The sequence below is a fragment of the Carlito syrichta genome, unplaced genomic scaffold (assembly GCF_000164805.1).
Source record: "Carlito syrichta isolate Samal-C Ts95f unplaced genomic scaffold, Tarsius_syrichta-2.0.1 Scaffold309836, whole genome shotgun sequence".
Classification (NCBI taxonomy): domain Eukaryota; kingdom Metazoa; phylum Chordata; class Mammalia; order Primates; family Tarsiidae; genus Carlito; species Carlito syrichta.
In genome coordinates, this window is record NW_007253932.1 from 89,243 (window position 1) to 108,738 (window position 19,496).

At 48.4% G+C, this 19,496-nt stretch overlaps 1 protein-coding gene across 1 annotated transcript in view; it reads left to right on the forward strand.

The window, feature by feature from the left end:
- The window catches only part of TPCN1 (two pore segment channel 1), a 72,854-nt gene that overhangs the window by 19,703 nt on the left and 33,655 nt on the right, over positions 1–19,496 (forward strand). Inside the window, exon 3 of the mRNA XM_008067971.2 lies at positions 17,564–17,691. Coding sequence (XP_008066162.1) covers positions 17,564–17,691 — 128 coding nt within the window. The remainder of the gene's footprint in view (positions 1–17,563; positions 17,692–19,496) is intronic.

Genomic DNA, 19,496 nt, shown 5'->3' on the forward strand with positions numbered 1-19,496 from the left:
TTAAAAAAAAAAAAAAAAAGAGCTGAAGGAAAGGCGGAGTCCAGTGTCTGGCCATGGACTGCACAGGGTTTCAGGTCCCTGGAGGAGTAGTGGCATGCCTCGGCCATCACGCTCTGTAGGTGTAGGCTTTTTCCTGTCACTTTCCCAAGGCGCCTGTGCCTCTGGCCACCCACCCCTTGCTGCTGCTTTTCTGGACAGAGCTGCCTGAGGCAGCAGAAGTTCCAGGTGCTGGGGTGTGACTGGTGTCATGGAAACTGGGTCCAGCCAGCCCCAGGTGCTCAGGGTAGGGGTTAGAGTGGACCTTTGATCTTGCCCAATGCACACTGTCAGCAGCCTTCATGCAGGCTGTGTCTTGAGCCAGATATGCTCTGAGCACTGGTTGTCTGCTGACCTCTTTCAGGGGACCAGAGGGCACTGGTCACAGTGAAAAATGCCTTTGATCTCCATTTGCTCGTCTACAGCTCCCTTTCCCCGTCCCTGTGTGTTTCACAATTAGCATTTCTGATGCTTCCAAGTGAATATGGAACAGATGTTCGCACAGGTGCTGCGCTCTTCACTGGGTAAACAGTGGGGTTTGTGTGCCTGAGAGAGAAGAGAAGGAGGGAGAGAGACCCATAGGGCCCCTACAATTGTGTTCGAAAGCTTCTAAACACTCTACACATGGTGGGTGCTCAACATATACTTGGTGAGTGAGTAAGCAATAGGAGGGAAAGCCCTTTGTTTCATAATAAACCCGCGGCATGGGGGCAGGAAGTACAATTCCAAGTTGGGCCTTGAAATTCATGGACTAAAGAAGTCATGTTCTGCCTCGCCTGTGGACATCTGGCAATCCATGGGGCATGCAAGGGACAAGGCACAGCCCTCTGTCTCAGGAAGGATGGGTAGAATTAGACAGTGACAATGACCGCAGTGGTCCTGGTGAGTTTAACCTGCGCTGTAAGTCTGAGCAGGCCGGGGCCCTCCTGGGAAGTGTAGCTGGCAGTTTTGCCCAGGCAGTACATTCGCAGGTGGGTTACGGAGTTACCTGCACAAGCGCCATGGCTGTGCATCTCCAGTGGCACAATGGGCCAAGTTGCTCTACCCTGTGAGGGCCAGTGGCTCAGTGGCTCAGGTCCAGTCTTCGGCATGACTTTCTGCCTGGCCCACAGCTCCAACCTCATGGAAACAGTGAAGGGAGAGGTGTGAGCTCACCTGCCTGTCCACTTCCTCTGTCTGTGACCTTGGGCAAGTCACGTGGCCCCTCTGGGCCTTTGTTTCCCTCTCTGTAAACTGGGGATAATAATAGGGTCTCATTCATAGGGCCGTTTACCTGCAGAAGGACTAATGAGTGTAAAGCCCTTGCAGCCTTGTCTGCGTGTAGAAAGCCAGAGCGTGAGTGGCTGGCGTCAGTCCCCTGAGTCAGCCCTGCCCCTGCTCTTTAGGCTGCAGGTTACTGGGCCCTCTGTAGTTTCCCAGACGTGCCCTGCTGCTAGCAGCTCTGTTTCCTGATGACCTCCCCTTGCCCCGCCCCGTCCAGGATGCCTGGTATACAGTAAGTACTGAGTAAGTGTCTCCTCAAATTAGACCATATGCGTTTGCATAAAGGAGGTCAGCTTTTTAAAACTTCATCCTGCCTGATTCTTCCCCAAATGCCAGCATAATTTATGAAGACTTAAGAGGTGTGCTCAAGGGTCTGTGTGGCCTCAGGAGGGCTTGTGAGTTCTGTGTGTGACTGGCCGTCAGTGCTGCCAGGCTGACCGCGCTGTGCTGATTTGTCCACCCTCTCCTGCCCGCAGCCTTCCCTGCCCTGACTCCAGGAGCCTGTGTTTCCTGATCTGCATCTCCTGCCTATCCACATCCTGTGCTTACAGTCTTGCTCTCAACTTCCTAGCCCTCTTGCCTGCCGGTTCAAGGCTCTCTCCAGGGCTGGCCTCTTGGATGACAGAGTCCCTCTGGATTTGGCCACGTGGGTTCCTGTCAGGGTTGGAGGTGACACAGGGCATTATCCTGGCCACTCCAGCCCAGAGTTCCTCCCTCTAGAACAGGGCCTGACCGTGGCACTGTCCATTAGCCTTTCTTTTCTCCTTTCCTCCTCTGGCTGAAGCCTTTGGCAGGGCAGGTTTTGGGCTTGAGGCCATTGCTTCAACTGGGGGGGCCTCGGTGCCGGTTCCCGCTTTTCTGGGGGATGACATATTTGCCCAGGGCTCTGCCTGGGTTTGGAGCCTTCACTGACATGCGTTGCTAACATGGGCCTACCTTGCAGCCATCTTGCTACCGCTGACCCGAAAGAGAAGGCCTGAACGGGGAAGCATGCCCTCTGCTTTCTTTGGGCATGGCGTCTGATGCTCAGTTCTTGTCTGGGGGCCTTTGAAGAGCTGCCGGCACAGAAGCCCTGGGCACTGCTGTGTCCGGGTAACTCATCAGTGTCACTCTGGTTGGTTTTCCTCCCCTCTTTGAGCTTTTTCCCATGGAGTGGGGCTCTCAGCGACAACTGGCGAACGGCTGGGTGACTGCTCGTTGTCATTCTGGTAGGCTGGTTTCTGGAGGGCTCCGAGTGCTTTGTGGGTATTCACATTTGTTTCTGCAGTGCCTGGAGCATGGTTGGCACTGGTCCCAGTTTATGGATGAAGAAACTGAGGCTCTGGGGATGAAGAACATGAACTAGGGGGAGGGAAGGGATAGAAGGGACACCACTGGAGTGCGCTTGGGTGTCTAGGGTTACATGTTTGTTTCGAAGAGGGTGTGCAAGGGTGTGTGTGTGTGAGAGAGAGAGAGAGACCGAGAGAATGCGTGAGGTTATATGCCTTTAAGAGAATGTGGATGCAAGGGAGGGAGTATGGCAGTGGGCAGGGTCATCAGTGTCAACCTGTCCAGAACGGTCACTGCATTTTTTTCTGATCAGAGCTGCCTCCCAGCCATCCTACCCAAAGCAGCCTCTCACCCAGGTACTGAAGGGAGGCGCCAGGGGTTGCCCAGTTCGGGCCGATTTACCTTGAGGATGGGGTGGCTGGTGCAAGCCCTCCCCTCCAACCTCCCTCCCCTCCTGCCCGCTCGCCCTCCTCCCTGTGCAGCTTTATGGCGGCATATGGAAACTGTTTCTATTTATCCAGTGCCACCAGGATGCTGCCACACGCTGTGCTCCAGCAAATGGAAACCTTGGATTCCCCGCAGGGTCATTTTGGAGCTGCGTGCAGGCAGCCAGCTGTTTTGTGGGGGGCGTCTGGGCCCTGTTACATCAGCGTGGAGGAAGCGTTGCCATCTGTGCAAACAGGTCATCCTGGTTTGTCTTCCTGTCCTCCGCCTCAGGAACTCCGCTCATCCTTGGAGTCAGAGTTTTTGCTGTTGTTTAGTGTGCCAGTGCCTGACAGTTCAGCTGTTTCTCTCCATTCTTGCCCCTCCTCTGTGTGATTTTATGTTCTCCCCACCCCTGCCTTGGGCTGAGTGCCAGGATTCGGGAGGGTAGTCAAGGGGCAGGTGCCACATAAATCTTCAGTGGCCAAAGTCTGTGGGCCTGAACGGCTCTGCCTGTCCTCTCAGTCTGGTTTTTCTGAGGGAGCTCTGCCCTCGGCACCAGGAGTGCAGAACACAGTGTTTTCCTTTGTGGAACTTTCCCCAGAGGTGCAGAACGGGCTCTCTCTGGTTGCCAAGGATGTTTCTGGTCAGCTTCCTCCAGCCCCTTTAGAAGCCTACGAGTGGAAGAGCTCGTTTGCTAGGAGCCAGGGGGACTGCGTCTCCTCCCGCCACGGCCCACCTTCCTGTTCCAGCCCAGCATCCTCCTGGGAGAGGCAGTCAGACACAGGCGAGGGCCGTTCGTCATCTTCCCAGGGGAGGCAATGGAGGGCCAACCCCCGACAGCCCTGTGGTGAGGTCGTCCTGCCTCCTGGAGCTGGGCCTCTGCGGTATGCCTTCAGCCTTGCCTTTCCAGCTGTCCTGGAAGAACCTGCCCTGCTCTGGGCAAGACTGGTGCCAGAGTCCGAGGCTGCTGGTGTAGTCTCTTGCGTGGTCTCCAATAATCACTGGCTTGAGAGGGCCAGTCTCAGCACGTGGAGGTGGGTTTGCACCTGGGTGACGTGGCATGAGGCCACCTGAGTGCTGTGCTGACTGGACACTCCTGTGCCCTGGTCCTCCAGAGGGGTGCGAGCCAGCCAACTGCCTGGACATCTGGGAGGGGTGTTTCCCCCAGGAAATGCAGATTCTGCCTGGGGGTCTGTGGGCAAGTGGTGGTCAGGACAGGGCACTAGGTCACCAGAGCAGGCAATTGTGAGCAGACACAGGGGTCTGAGGCGCCCAGGTGGAGGTCGGCAAGCAGACCCTGTTGACATAATCTCGGGGCTTTGGTGGAGACCGACCGTCTTCCAGTCTTCATGTGCAGTGGTGATCAGTCCATGTACACCCTCTCATATCCCACGTCGAGGGAGGTCATGGCCCACTGGATCGGTTCCCCAGCAAGCAGGGAGCACTCTCCCAATGCTGCCCCCTCCGAACTCACAGGCCTGTACCCTGACTCCCCGGACTTGGCTGCCCCTGGCCCTCTCACCTACGACATGCCCCTTCTGCCCCTGCCTTTTCTTCCTGCCCAGGCTTTGTCCTTTCTCTCTGAGAGGCTGCAGGGCCTTTAAGTGGACCTTGTACTGAAACACTGCAGTGCCCAGGAGCTGGAGCATTTCTGTCACTTCTCTGGCCACTACTACAACCTCAGAAGTGGGAGAGGGTTAGAGGGGAGCAGATGGGCAAGGGATTAGCACCTGTGAGGCAGCCTGGTCCCGCCTGCCCCCGCAGTGCCCTGGATATGCTCTTGGACTTGGCCGCTCGGCTGCATCACTACAGGAAGGCCAGGTACAAAAGGCATGAGACGGACCTGGCGTCTGCCTTCCAGCTGCCCTTTCTATAATCCTTGAATGTGTTGCCCAGCTACTCGTGCCTGGGTATGAAGTCACCTGCAGCTTTCTTAAAAAGCTCTTCAGCGGGCCGGATCACCCTGAGTCTTTCAGCCCTCTCTCTACATGAGAGCCACAATCAAGCTATGGAGCTTTGCCTTCTGGGGCTGCATGAGCATGCCAAGGCTTGTTTTGGAGAAAGCATGGAGTTGAATGGTTAGAAGCACGGTATGGAGTGCCCTCGATGGAGAAAATTGTCTTTCCTTTCCCCTTTGCTTTTGAGTTCTATTTTCCCCTCTGTTTTGAAGGTTCAACCCTGAATTACTCTTTTTTTTTTTTTGAGTTGGAGTCTCACTCTGTCGCCCAGACTGGAGTGCAGTGGCACGTTCCTGGCCACCGCAACCTCAACCTGCCGGGCTCCGGCGATCTTTTCGCCTCAACCTTCCAAGTAACTAGAACTACAGGCGCGTGCTACCACGCCCGGCTAATTTTTTTTTTTTTTTTATTGTAGAGGTGAGGTCTCGCCAAGTTGCCCAGGTGGGTCTCAAACCCGCGGGCTCAGGCAATTCACTCACTTCGGCCTCCCAAGCGTGAGATTACAGGCTGAGCCACTGAGCCCGGCCCCCTGAACTACTCTTCACAAAATAGTTCCTCTTCAGCAAATCCTTAGGAGAATGATCTTTAAAAATATACAGCGATCATGTCACACCCCTTCCTAGCACCCTGCAGAGCTGCCCAATGTACCCTGGACAGAGGCGACCCTCTTTGCTGAGGCCCACCAGGCCCACATGTCTCCCTAGTGCTCTGCCCTCCAGTCCCTGGCCATCCTTAAATGGCCCATGGGTGTGCAGAATCTTCAGAGCAAGGTGTTTCATTTCGTTTCTATTCAGATGTGATCACTCATACATTGTGCCAACAAGCAGAACAGAAGTCCATGCCCTCATGGAACTGACATTCCAGGCAGGGAGCCAGGCCTATGAGGAAACAAATGCCCGGTCAGGTGGTCACACAGCCCAGGAAGAAGCTTCATGCAGTGTGAGGGGACAGAGAGTGATGGTGGTGTGACATTAGGGGGGTTGGCAGAAAGCTGGAAGGTGTGAGAAGCCAGCCATTTGAAGATCCAGGAGGCAGAGAGAACCGTTGGTGCACAGGCCCTCAGGTGGGGCGTGCCAGGTGTGTTCTAGAACTGCAAGGAGGCCATCGTGGCGGAAGCCAGGGCAAGTGGGCATAGGTGATACAGAGAGGTTGTGGGTTCACTTCCATGGAACCTTCTCTCCCAGGGAAGCTGTGGCATGTGTGGGACAGAGGAAGATATCCAGTTTAGCTTTCTTGAGGATGATTGTTATTCTGAATTTTAAAATTTACTTAAACACATACTCACACGCACAACAGAGGATTTCTCTGACTGGTGCTGAGAAGAGACCACAGAGGGCCAGGATGGAGAATAGGGGGATGAGGTGCTGGTCCAGGGGGAGATAGCTCCAGCCCCAGTGTGGTGGAGGAGCTGACCAGAAGCAAGTTCTCAGGGTCCAGGTGCAGCCGGGGGCATTCAGCCTCATCCTGGGAGAGGAAGAGCCTCCTGTTGCCTGAGGCCCTCCTGCCCGTTCTCTGTTAAGGCCGGAAAGTATGCTCTCAGTCACCCTGCCCAGGCCTCTTGCCTGCCCTCTAAGGGCTCCGGCCAGTGGGGAAGACTGTCTGCATGAGGACCGGTCACTTATTCTCTTTGGTTTGGGTCATAGATGCCAAACTTGACTCATAGATGCATGCTGTCAACCAGAAGAGACAGTGGCCAGTGGTTATCCCGCAGCAGACAGTGGGTGAGTGGAGCCCCCCCATTTCTCCAGTGAGAGAGAAGCGATGAATGACTGAAGGAAAGCTATGGATGCAGCCCAGGCGCCTGGTGCTAGAGCTGGCTCTGTACCGGAGTGGCCCCATTACACAGGGTGCATCTCGTCCCCTCCCTAGTCAGGCCTGCCAGTCATTGTTTCTAAGGCGGAAGCAGAAATTCCCCCAGACTCCAAGCAGTAAATCTGGGTAGCAGTGCTCCTCAGACTGCAATGAAGGATCTACGCTCTCGTAAAAACACAGTGAGAAGGAGCTATCAGAAAAAGGCCACGCTGCAGCAAGACCACTAGCATGAGGTTTCTAGACATTGGCTCTGATGTCTGCGTGTCTCTCGTCTTGGACCCACAGCCTGCCATCATGGACGCCTCCCCTGTTCAGACCACTCGGAGTAGCACTGCCCTGTAGTTTAGCATGTGGCTCTGAACAGACCTGGGTCATTGTCCAGCCCAGTCACTTCTAAGTGTGTGAACCCTGGGCAGGTTCCCCAGGCTCTGCTTCCACTGCAGCATCTGCAGGTGAGGGTGCTAATGGGTCTACCTCCAGGGTGGTTGTGAGGGTGAAATTCTTTACTATCTGTAAAGTGCAAAGTGCTTAGAGCAGTGCCTGCCACACAGAATGTGCTCTGCAGGTGTTTGCTATTTCAGCAGAAGCAGCGTTGCTGAGACCTGGGCCAGATCTGGGGGCTGCTGTTTATCAGAAGGTGGAAGAGGGACACGAATGCTAAAAAACAAACGACAAACACACATACCATTTTCCTCCTTAAGCTGCGAGGCAAGGTTTGGGAAAGGACTTTGGCGGCAGCAGACCCTATCGGGCCCTGTGCAGACTGTGGCACTATCAGCCCTCCAGGCAGCTCCCCAGTGGACTGCTGTTCTTAAGGCCATCTGCACCCACCTGCCCGCTCCCCTCAAAGCCACCACATGCCTGTGAACGGAAGCTGTGACTTGTGAGGGCAGCTGGTCCAGTTCCCACTTGTCAGGTGAAACTCCTTTGTTGATATTTCCCAGACCCAGGACTGCGCAGTCTCTTACTGAGGCCCTGGGTGGGAGGGTCCTCGCTGCCTCTGCAGATGGTGCCCTAGAGGGCACAGGCTGTCCAGATACCTCCAGCCCCCGCCTGGCTCACAGCAACAAGGATCTGCCCTTCACCCTGGGGATGCCCACACAACAGAGGAGTGAATGAGCATGGCAGTTGTTGGCTTTAAAATGTCTTCGTGGAGAATTATTTCCAACTCACAGATCATATTTGGAATAACTGCATAGCACTGCCTTGCTTATTTTAATTAACCCAGCCTGACAGAGTTGAAGCCTCCCTGGCCAGCCTGTGGTTGGGCAACTCAGTTGTTAGAAAGCCCTTCTTGAGAAGTCCTCTCCCGTGCCCTCGTTACCCCCGGTAGCCCTGCCACAGATCTGCTCTCAAGTATCAGCCACCATGTGTGTTCTGTGGCACTTGCTGTCATGCAGGGCTCCCGCAGACTCCCGTGTCCTTAGTGCCCTGCTCCACAGCTGCCCCCGCGGCAGTCTGTGAGCCCCAGGCTGAGTTCCACCTGCCTGGCAGGGCTTGTACAGGAAAAGGAACACAGAGAGAAATGTAGCAGGAGCTAGCTCTGCAGCCCCTCACTTGCTGTCCCAGGAGCCTGAGTCTCTACAAGCAAGCCGCAGCAGAGTTTTCAGCAACAGATTGCTCAGTCTGGAGCTTTATAGAAGTCATTCCACAACCAGGTGCCTGGTCACATCATTGGGCAAGGTCTGGACAGCAAGAGCCAGTCTGCAGGCTGCTGCCGGCTTTCGGGTAGAGGTCAGGAGGCCCCAACGAAAGCAGGGAGAGGAGATGTGTGAGAGGGAGGAGACCTTCACAATCTGGCAACTTGCAGGCCATGAGGAGTGAAGGATAAGGTGGCATCTGATCTCTGGCTCTGAGGACTGTGCCCCCAAGGCAGCCAAGGCCCTTCCTGTCCCTGCGGACCTTGTCTATTTCAGCTGAATGGAACTGTCATTTTTGGCTTTGAAGGGGTTGTGTATCAGGGAAGAGGGACTGTCTCCCACCCAAACCAGGACACTTAAAGGTACCAAGAGTTCCTGCTCCCAGGAGAGCCCATTGTGGGAGCCCATTGTGGGAGCATGCCTATACTAGCAAGGAGCAGCCTAACTGAGACGCTCAGGCTGCCTGGTCGAAGAAGTGCTGCAGCATAAGTGGTGAGGGTCAAGGGGGCGCTGGGGAGGGCAAGGTGTCTTCTCTCCCCCAGGGATGGGCTGAGAGAGCTCATGGAGAGCAGAGGAGGCTTTGGTTGGTTCACCGAGACCCCCAAGTGAGAGGAATAACCAGGAAGGCTCTGACAGGGTGTCTAGTCATGCCTGCATCACGAGGAGGTACAGCAGCATTCACGGCTGCTGCCATCTGTGCTGGCCTGCTGCCGCCTACCCTGCTCCGTCACTGCTACTTAGCTACCTTGGACTCTGCTGTGGCGCTGGCGTGGCTCCCGCCAAGACGTGTGAAGGTCGTGGAGGATGGTGCACAGGCACATGAGGATGCAGTGTCTGCCAGCTGCGCGCCTGGGGCTTTTCCTCCTTGGGAGCCACACTTTGGCTCGTGCTTCCCTGGCCCATGTGAGCAGATTGAGGAAGGTGGTTTGACCTTCTCCTGTCTCTGCCTAGGGCTTAGTCCTTTCGGAAATGGGCACTGGGATCAGAGTGGGGGAATGCTGCCCTGCTGGCGTGGGGAGGGGAAGAATCAGAATGACAAGGTAGAGCTGCCTCCAGATATCCCGGCTCCTGCTTGTAACTCACTCTAGTGCTGGAACTGCTCTTGTATTTTTGGCCTTTTAGCACTACCCTGGCATCCTTTTCAAGTTTCTTTTTTTTTTTTTTTGAGTCAGGGTCTCACTCTGTCACCCGGGCTGTAATGCAGTGGTGTGATCATAGTTCACCGCAGCTTCAACCTCCTGGGCTCGGACAATTTTCCTGCCTCAGCCTTCCAAGTAGGTGGGACTACAGGTGTATACCACCATGCTTGGCGAATTTGATTGTTGAGAGGCATGTAACTCACTGAGTAGGAGCTAATCAGCCTAGTTCTAGCTATCCCAGCTCTACGTCTCACTAGCTCCGTGACCCCAGGAGGTTACTTCCCCTTTCTGCACTTTAGCTTTCTAAGTATGAAGTAGGAATGATAATATTACATACTCCATAGAGTTGTAAGAATTAAATGGGTTAGTAGATATAAAGTATTTAGATATGTATCAGTTATCTGTTGCTGTATAACAAATTGCTCCTTAGTGCCTTAAGATGGCAACATTAATATTGCTCATGAATCTGCAGTTTGGGCAGGGCTTAGTTGAAGTAGTTTCCCCCCACCACCAGCTCTGTGCAGTATCAGCTGGACAGTTTCACTGGGGCTGGAGAATCTGTTTTTGAGCGGACTGAGAAGGTGGTGCTGCCTGTGAGCTGGGTGCTCAGCAGGGCTGTGGACTGGGGACCTTCACTTTTCTCCACGGGCCTCTCCATCAGCTGCTTGAGCTTCCTTACAAGATGGCCACTAGGTTCCAGGAGCAGGTGCCCCAAGAGAGTAAGGTGGAAGCACTTTTCTAACCTCAGGAGTCATGAGTACGACTTCCTCTGTTCTCTGCTGGTCACAACAATCACAAAGGCTTACCTGGTCTTGAGAGGAGGAGATACTGGCTCTGTTTCCACGGAAGTGGCAGGGTTCTAGAAGAGCACGTGAAAGATGATGCTGTGGCTATCTTTGGGAAATAAAATCTACCTCAGAGTAGGTTTTGGTACACAGTAGGCCTCAACAAATGTTTGCTACCACCAATTTAAAACCACTGGCTGCCATCTCTCATCCAGACTCCTCTTCCTTAGAGGGTGGTTGTCTGGCACGGTGGTTACATGTGTCTGCTCTGGAGCCAAACTGCTTGGGTTCAGATCCTGGTGCAACACTTTGTAGCTGTGTGATCTTGGACACATTACCTAAGCTCCTTGTACAGTAGAGTTTGTAGCCATATATACCTATGGGTTTGTGGTGTGTACTGCATGAGTTAATCGGCAGGGAGCACATAGCACAGAGCCTGCAAGTAGTATTAACCATAGTCCCTTCTAGAAAGATTCTCCACATTACACATCCTAGCAATGGAGATGAAACTTGATTTGGAGTACAGTTGTGAATTGGAAGTCCCTGTGTTTCCAGAAGCATGGAGGCTGGGAGGGGAGAAAGGGAATTATATTGCTATAAGATGACTAAACTATGCATTAGTGGCATAATATCACTTGAAGGTAGACTGTGATAAATTAAGAATGTATACTATAAACCCAAAAGCATCCTCTAAAATAAAAGTTGTAGCTAATAAGCAAAGGAGATAAAATGGAGTCATACAAAAAGAAACTCAGTTAATCTAAAAGAAGGCAGAGAAGGAGAGCAACAATAGACTGGACAAATATAAATAACAAAACGATAAGTTTAACAATAACTATTAATAATGACTTTAACTGAACGATCTAAATATTCCAATTACATGGCAGACATTATTAGATTAGGGGAGAGAAACCAGGACCCAACTATATGCTGCCTACAAGTAATTCAGTTTAAATATAAAGATACAAAGATTAAAAGTAAAAGGACAGAAAAAGATAAGCTAGTCACTAATTGAAAGAAAACAAAAGAAAACTGGAGTGGATATATTAACAAGATTTCAGAGCAGAAAATACTACTAAGGATAAAGGAGTTTATTTCATAATGATGTGGGTCAGTCAATTCATGAAGAAGGAATAACAGTCTTAAGTGTTTCGTCTAATAACAGAGTTCCAAAGTACATGAAACAAAACTACAAGGAGAAATAGACACATCTATAATTATAGTAAGCGATTTCAATATTTTAGAAAGCCATATTTTGTTAACCAACTTGACCTAATTTACAGCAGCAAATTGTGCATTTTTTTTTTAAAGTCAGAATCTCACTCTGTCATCCAAGTGGAGTGTGCAGTGACATGCTCACAGTTACTGCGTCCTCGACCGGCTAGGCTCAGACAATCCTTCTGCCTCAGCCTTCCAAGTAGCCTGAACTACAGGTGTACACCACCACGCCCAGCTAATGTTTTGGTTTATTGTAGAAATGAGGTCTTGCCAATGTGCCCAGGCTGGTCTCGAAGCCCTGGACTCAGGCAATCCTCTCACCTCCACCTCCCAAAGTACTGGGATTATAGGAGTGAGCCACCACGCCTGGCCTATGTATACTTTTCAAGTGCACATGGAATATTTACCAAGATCATATTCTGGGCCATAAATAAATTTAAAAGGAGAAAGTAGTTTAAAAAGAGTCAAGTTATAAGAGTATGTCCTTTGACCACAGTGAAATTATATTTGGAATCAATAACAGATATCTGTAAAGATTACCAAATATTTGCAAACCCTGCAGCACACTTCAAAATAAGCCATGGGTCAAAGAAGAAATCAAAGAAACTTGGGAAGTATCTTACTGAATGAAAGTGAAAACATAACATTTGTGGGCTGCTGTTAAAGCAATACCTAGGAGAAGTTCTAGCACTAAACACCTGTTAGAAAAGAAGAAAGGTCTCAAGTCAGTGACCTTGACTTCCATTGTAAGAAACAAGAAAAAGAACAACAAATTAAAACCATAGTGAGTAGAAGAAGACATCATAAAGATCAGAGTGGAATCAATGAAATAGAAAAAGGAAAAACAGAAAACATCAATGACAAAAAACAGACTGAGAAAAGTCAATAAAATTGATAAACCTGTAGTCAGACTAATCAGGGAAAAAATGAGAGAGAGAAGATGTAACTTTCCGATACCAGGAATGAAAAAGATTATCTTGCTATAGATTCTATCGATACCTACAGGATAATAAAGGAGTATATGATATGAACAACTTTATTCCAATAAATTTGACAGCTTAGTTGAAATGGACACATTTCTTGAAAGACAGAAACTACCAAAGTTTTCTCAATGAGAAGTAGAAAACCTGAATGATCTTATATCTGTTTAAAAAAATAAAACTTGTTGTAAAAGTTTTTCCACAAAGAAAACTCCAGGCCCAGATGGAGCCTCTTTTATTACTGGTATTGGAAATTGATTTCTTCTCTCTCTCTTTTTTCCCCCCATGATTAGTCTGACCAGATTTGGGAATATTTGCGTTATACTTACCAATTTAGTATTTTTAATTCAGAAATCTAAAATCCAGAATGCTTCAATGGACATTTCATTTGTGCATCATGTCAGCACTCAAAATGTTAGGATTTTGGAGCATTTTGGATTTCAGATTGTCAGAATAGGGATATTCAGCCTGTAATTATCTCAAGAGACACAGAAAAGTATTTGCCAAATCCAACACCCATTCGTGATAAAAACAGAAACAAACTAGGAGTTGAAAGGAATTTCTTCAGTCTGATAAGGGCTACCTACCAAAAACTTACAGCTGACATTATACTGAATGGTAAGAAACTGAATGCTTTTCTCCTAAGATCCGGGAAAAGACAAGGATGTTCCTTGTCATTTTTATTCACTGTTGTAGGGGAGGTTTTAAAGGTGCAGTAAGGCAAGATAAAGGCATCTGGATTAGAAAGGAAGAAATAAACTTGTCTTTATTCTCAGACAACATGATCATCTATATAGAAAAGCCAAAAAACTCTACAAAAGAAGCTTCTAGACCTAGTAAGTGAGTTTAGCAAGACTGCAGGATAGAAGACCAATATGTATAAATCAATTGTATTTCTTTATACTAGCAAAAAAAAAATTGGAAATTGAGATTAAAAAGCAATTCCATTTACCATAGCATTAAAAAATATGAAGCAGTGATAAATCTAACAAAAAATATGTAAGATCTGTACACAGAAAACTATAAGACATTAATGAGAGAAATTAAAGAAGATCTACATAAACTGAGATTATATTCCATGTACGTAGGTTTTTAAGATGTCAGTTCTCCCCAATAGAGAGTCTCAATCAGAATCCCAGAAGCTTTTTTTTAAAAGTAGAAATTGACTGACTTACTCTAAAATTTATATAAGTAAATGCAAAAGATTAGCCAAAACAACTTGGAAAAAGATGAGCAAAGTTGGAGGACTAATACTGTCTGATTTTAAGACTTGTACAGCCACAGTAATCAAGACATTATGATATTGTGAAATCCTTATGACCTTATGCAAAGATTTCTTAGATGCAATACCAAAAATATCAATCTACAACAGAATAAATGGATAAGTTGGCCTTCATCAAAATTTGTAAAACTTCTGTTTGTTTCAAAAGTGACCTTTGAAAGATACTGTTAAAAGAATAAGAAAACAAACCACAGACCGGGGAAAATATTTGCAAATCATAAAGGACTTATATCTAGAACATGTAAAAGAACTCTTAAAATTAAAAAATCAGAAAGTAACACAATAAAGAAAAAGGTAAAAGATTTGAACAGACGCTTCCAAGAGGATGTACAAATGGCAGATAAGCAGATGGGAAGATGCTCAATGTTGTTAGTTATTAGGGAAATGCAAATTTAAAGTACTGACATTAAAAACAATGCAGTACCAGGATACACCTTTTAAAAAAATTGAGCATATCAACTGGTGAAATTGTGGAGGAATTAGAACTCTCAGACACTGCTAGTGGGAATGTAAAATGGTACAATCATTTTGGAAAACAGTTTGGCAGTTTCTTCAAAAACTAAATTTGTGAGCTAGCGATTTCATCTCTATGTATTTGTCCAGAAGAAACTAAACTGGATGTCCACACAAAGCCCTGTAAGTGAATGTTCATAGCAGCTTCATTTGAAATAGACCCCAAACTAGAAACTACCTGTTCATCAACAAGTGAGCAGATAAACTGTGGCATATCCATCTGATAGAATACTATTCAGCAACAAAACTGAACAAGCTATTATTATTATTTTTTTTGAGTTGGAGTCTCACTCTGTCGCCCAGACTGGAGTGCAGTGGCCGCTCCCAGCCACCGTAGCCTTGACCTGCTGGGCTCCAGTGATCCTTCTGCCTCAGCCTTCCAAGTAGCTGAAACTACAGGTGCGCGCTACCACACCGGCTATGAACAAGCTTTCGATATACAGTGCAATATGAATGAATTTTTAAATAATTATGTTGGGTGAAAGAAGCCAAACAAGAAAGAATACATACTGTATTCCATGTGTGTAAAATTCTAAGAGATGCAGATTCAGCTATAGTGATCGAAAACGGATCAGGGTGACTGGGGATGGATGAGCCAGGAGGCAGGTGAGGGTGGTGGCCATAGTATCTTGATGGTAGTGAGACTTTCACAGGTATGCACATACAGATGGTGCCCCCCAAAATTATACACATTTTAAGAAAGGAAAAACTATTACAATTGTAATGCTCAATATATACCTATAACAAAAGATCAATATAAATCATGTTTGACTTCTGCAATTACAAGAGGTGCTCAAAGTGGTTACCATCAGCATCCAGAAACTCCTGATTATGACAAACTAAAAGTAATACATAGGCTGGGTGTGGTGGCTCATGCCTGTAATCCTAGCACTTTGGGAGGTGGAGGTGAGAGGATTGTCTGAGCCCAGGGGTTTGAGACCAGCCTGGGCAACTTGGCAAGACCAGGTGTCTACAATAAATCAAAAAATTAGCCAGGCCTGGTGACATGCATCTGTAGTTTCAACTACTTGGAAGGCTGAGGAAGAAGGCTCGCCTGAGCCCAGCAGGTCCAGGCTGTGGTGGCCATGAGCATGCCACTGCACTCCAGCCTGTGTGACAGTGATACTCTGACTCAAAAAAAAAAAAAAAAGAGTAATATAGATAACATCTCTTAAAATGTGTATACTTTTTTTTTTTTTGAGTTGGAGTCTCACTCTGTCACCCAGCCTGGAGTGCAGTGGCACACTTCTGGCCACCCCAGCATCGACCTACTGGACTCTAGTGATCCTTCCGCCTTAACCTTCCAAGTAGCTGGATCTACAGGTGCGCACTACCATGCCCAGCTAATTTTTTATTTTATTGTAGAGATGAGGTCTCGCCAAGTTGCCCAGGCTGATATGGAACCCACAGGCTCAGGCAGTCCATTCGCTTCGGCCGCCCAAAGTTCTGGGATTACAGGCTGAGCCACTGAGCCCAGCCAAAATGTGTATACCTTTTTTGGCACCCCTAATAAATCAAAGCATATCAATTGTACACTTTTTTTTGAGTTGGGGTCTCACTTTGTCACCTAGGCTGGAGTGCAGTGGCACGATCATGGCTCACCATAGCCTGAAGCTCCTAGGTTCAGGTGATCCTTCTGCTGCAGCCTCCTGAGTTATTGTGTGTCAGTTATACCTCAGTGAAGCTGTTTTTTAAAATGGGTGGGGGTTGGGCTCGGTGACTCAGCCTGTAATCTCAGCACTTTGGGAGGTCAAGGCGAGTGGATTGCCTGAGCCTGTGGGTTCGAGACCAGCCCGGGCAACTTGATGAGACCTTGTCTCTACAATAAATCAAAAATTAGCTGGGCATGGTAGCATGCGCCTGTAGTTCCGGCTACTTGGAAGGCTGAGGTGGGAGGATTGCCGGAGCCCAGCAGGTCGAGGCTGTGGTGGCCGGGAGAGTGCCACTGCACTCCAGTCTGAGCAACACCGTGAGACTCCAACTCCAAAAAATAATAATATAATAATAAAACGGGTGGGGAAGCGCTTTGCCCATGGCGGACTTGGTTGCTGCTCTGCTCAGAAAGCCCTTTAGTGATCCAGCAGCCTGCAAGTCCTGCCAGTCTTCTGCCCTGTCCTGCCTGTCATGAGCCATGCACATTTGCTTCCTGCCAATTGTGGAAGTCTCACTCTCCAAACATTTGATTATTTATCTTCCTGCACGTGGATTTATTTTATGATATGGATTATGGGGGAACAGATTTTCATCCTAGAAAGTTACTTCTTCCCAATGAATTCATAAATTAATAGTCATTTGTTTCTTGGTGGTGGTGTTTACCCTATGTATCTATTAGACTCTGGACTGTTATGACAAACCCAGCTCAGAGTTTGGAAGTTAAAGGGTTTCAGACCCAACTGGATTGCAGAGGTACAACTGTATTATCTCTTAGTGTTGTTTTGTTCTCTGACTTCCCTCTCTAGCAGGCTTGCCCCACATGGTGACAGAGGCAGCTGCCACAGGGAGAGAGTCCCTCCTTCCTGACCCGCCCAGGAACAGTTCCAAGTTCAGCCCTCACTGGCCAGGCGTGGGTCAGCACCCAGGCCTCAGCCAGTCCCTGTGCCCGAGACCAGGGGCTCTTATGGCCAGGCCTGGTCACCTGCCCGGGAGCCAGGGTTTGACAGAGCCAAGCGAAATGGTCGGAGGGCGGGGACAGCACGTACAGCAAGGGCATCTCGGGCCGTGTCGCTGAGAGAGGCAGGCGTGGGCGTCAGCAGGGAAGAGCGGCAGATGGCCCCACACCAGGGCCAGTCCAGCTGCTTTTGATTTTTAACTAAGTACAATAGTAACATGCTTCCAAAAGTCAAAGTGTGCAGAAAGGGTACTTCTGCCCTGTTCCTCACACCCCTTACAGGTCAACCAGTTTCACTGAGTTCTCATTTTTCCTTCGTGTTTCTTTTTGTAAGATAAGTAGATATATGTATGTTTTCTTGTTTCCTCCCCCCAATTTTTTTTTTTTTTACAAAGATAGCATACTATATGTGCTCTTTTGTTCTTACTTTTTTCACTTATCGAGAGCAAAGAGAATCTGTAATCAACCACACTGTGTCTTGTCATCATTAGTACACAGGATCGAGGCTGACTTGAACATCACGGGGTATACATATGAGTGTCTGGAGTGACAGCCAGTCTTGTCTTCTGTTGAATGGCATTTGTAGTCTCTTAAGCATGGGTTGAAAGTGAATCCCTCTCCTCTTTCAACACAGATGGGGGCAGCTGTGCCATCCACGACTCCCAGGCCCCCAGTCTGAGCTCTGGGGGCCAGAGTTCTCCCTCCAGCCCCACCGGACACAACTGGGAGATGAATTATCAAGAGGCAGCGATCTACCTCCAGGTGAGTGTCTTCCAGTCAGCACCTGGCCATCCTCCGCACCTGTTGCTGGGCTGGGATAGCCAGGGCTCTGTTAGGGGCTCAGCAATGAAGTTCTGGCTTAGGTTCCTGCTGCCACTGGTGTGTGAGCTTCTCGTTTCTAAGACTGGGAGAGGGTGGGTGCAGTGTTGTGTGCCTGTAATCCCAGCACTTTGGGAAGCTGAGGCAGAAGGCCAGTTTTAGACCAGCTGAGGTGAGACAAAGAATAGAGTTGGCCAGTGTGGTGGTATGTACCTGTAGTTCCAGCTACTCAGGAGGCTAAGGCAGAAGTCTCACTTGAGCCTGGGAAGCTAAGGCTGTAGTGAGCTATGATCATGCTACTGTACTCTTGCCTGGGCAACAGAACGAGATGTGTCTCTAAAAAAGAGGAATGGAGGGAGGAATTGAGGGAGGGAGGGAGAGAAATAGGAGTTGGAGACCTAAGACAGGGAGAACTAAACTGATCGTGCTCCTAGGGGAAGAGCGCCATGTGCTGACCTGTCCTCTGACGCCATTTGGGGCTGTGCCTGTCCCTGTGGTTCCGAGTCTGTCTGCCTGGCCTTCCCTGCCCCCTCCCTCTTCTCAGGGTCACTGAGAGGCCAAGTTCTCGGGAGGACATTCTTCTTTATATACTTAAAGCTGTAGCAGGGGCTTGGCCGCCTAGTGTGGGGAACTTGGAGGTCTTTCTTGTCCAACTTGCTGCAAATTTCAAGTTTACTATTTCATGCTTGTTCTTTTTCTTTTGAGAAAAATAATACTTTTTTGGTAAAAGTAATGCATACTCATTATAATAAATTTAGGTACAAAGAAGAGATGAAAAAACACTCGCCCAGAACAGTCACTGTCAATGTTATTTCCTTCTAGGTTAAAAAGTATATATATTTGCGGAATAATCAATCTGTTTTCTAAAAGCAGTTATATAGTGTGCTTTTTTTCATAGCACGTAGCATAAGCTTTTCTTCTCATGTTCTTATAACCCTTTTGTAAACATAATTTAAATGACTTTTAATTATATCAGGTAAAGTTTCTAATTTACTTAACTATCTCGATTATCTTGGATATTTTTCATTATTATAAATTACAGTACAAAGACAGTCTGTGTATAGATCTTTCTCTTTAATAGCTAGGATTATTTGACTAGGGAAGACTCTAAGAAATGGAATTACCAAATGGAAGGAATCAGAATTTTTTAGGAACCGTCATATCCAGTATGAAATCTTCTCCAAAGGAGATACTGCCTCTCTACTGCCAGCCTCACTGACTGTGGCATTTTAACCTTAATTGTGCCATTTTTGTTGCTATAAGATTTCCATTTTTGGTGTGCATTGAGTAAGGGTTTAGATGAGAAAATAGATTTTTTCTTAAATTTATTTGAATGATAAATTTCCCTAATCATATTTCTTTGAAGCAGCTCTCCACTGCAAGTATTTATCATTTAAAAAAAAAAAAAAAGTCTGGACTCGGTGGCTCAGCCTGTAATCCCAGCACTTTGGGAGGCCGAGGCAAGTGGATTACCTGAGCCCGCAGGCACCTTAGCGAGACCTGTCTCTGTAATAAACCAAAAAATTAGCCAGGCTTGATGGCGTGTGCCTGTGCTTCCAGCTACTTGGAAGGCTAAGACGGAAAAGTCACATGAGCCCAGCAGGTCAAGGCTACAGTAGCCTGAGTGTGCTACTGCACTCCAGCCTTGGTGGCAGAATGAGAGAGATTCTATGAAATTTAGACATGGCCGGGCTCGGTGGCTCAGCCTGTAATCCCGCACCTTGGGAGGCTGAGGTGAGTGAATTGCC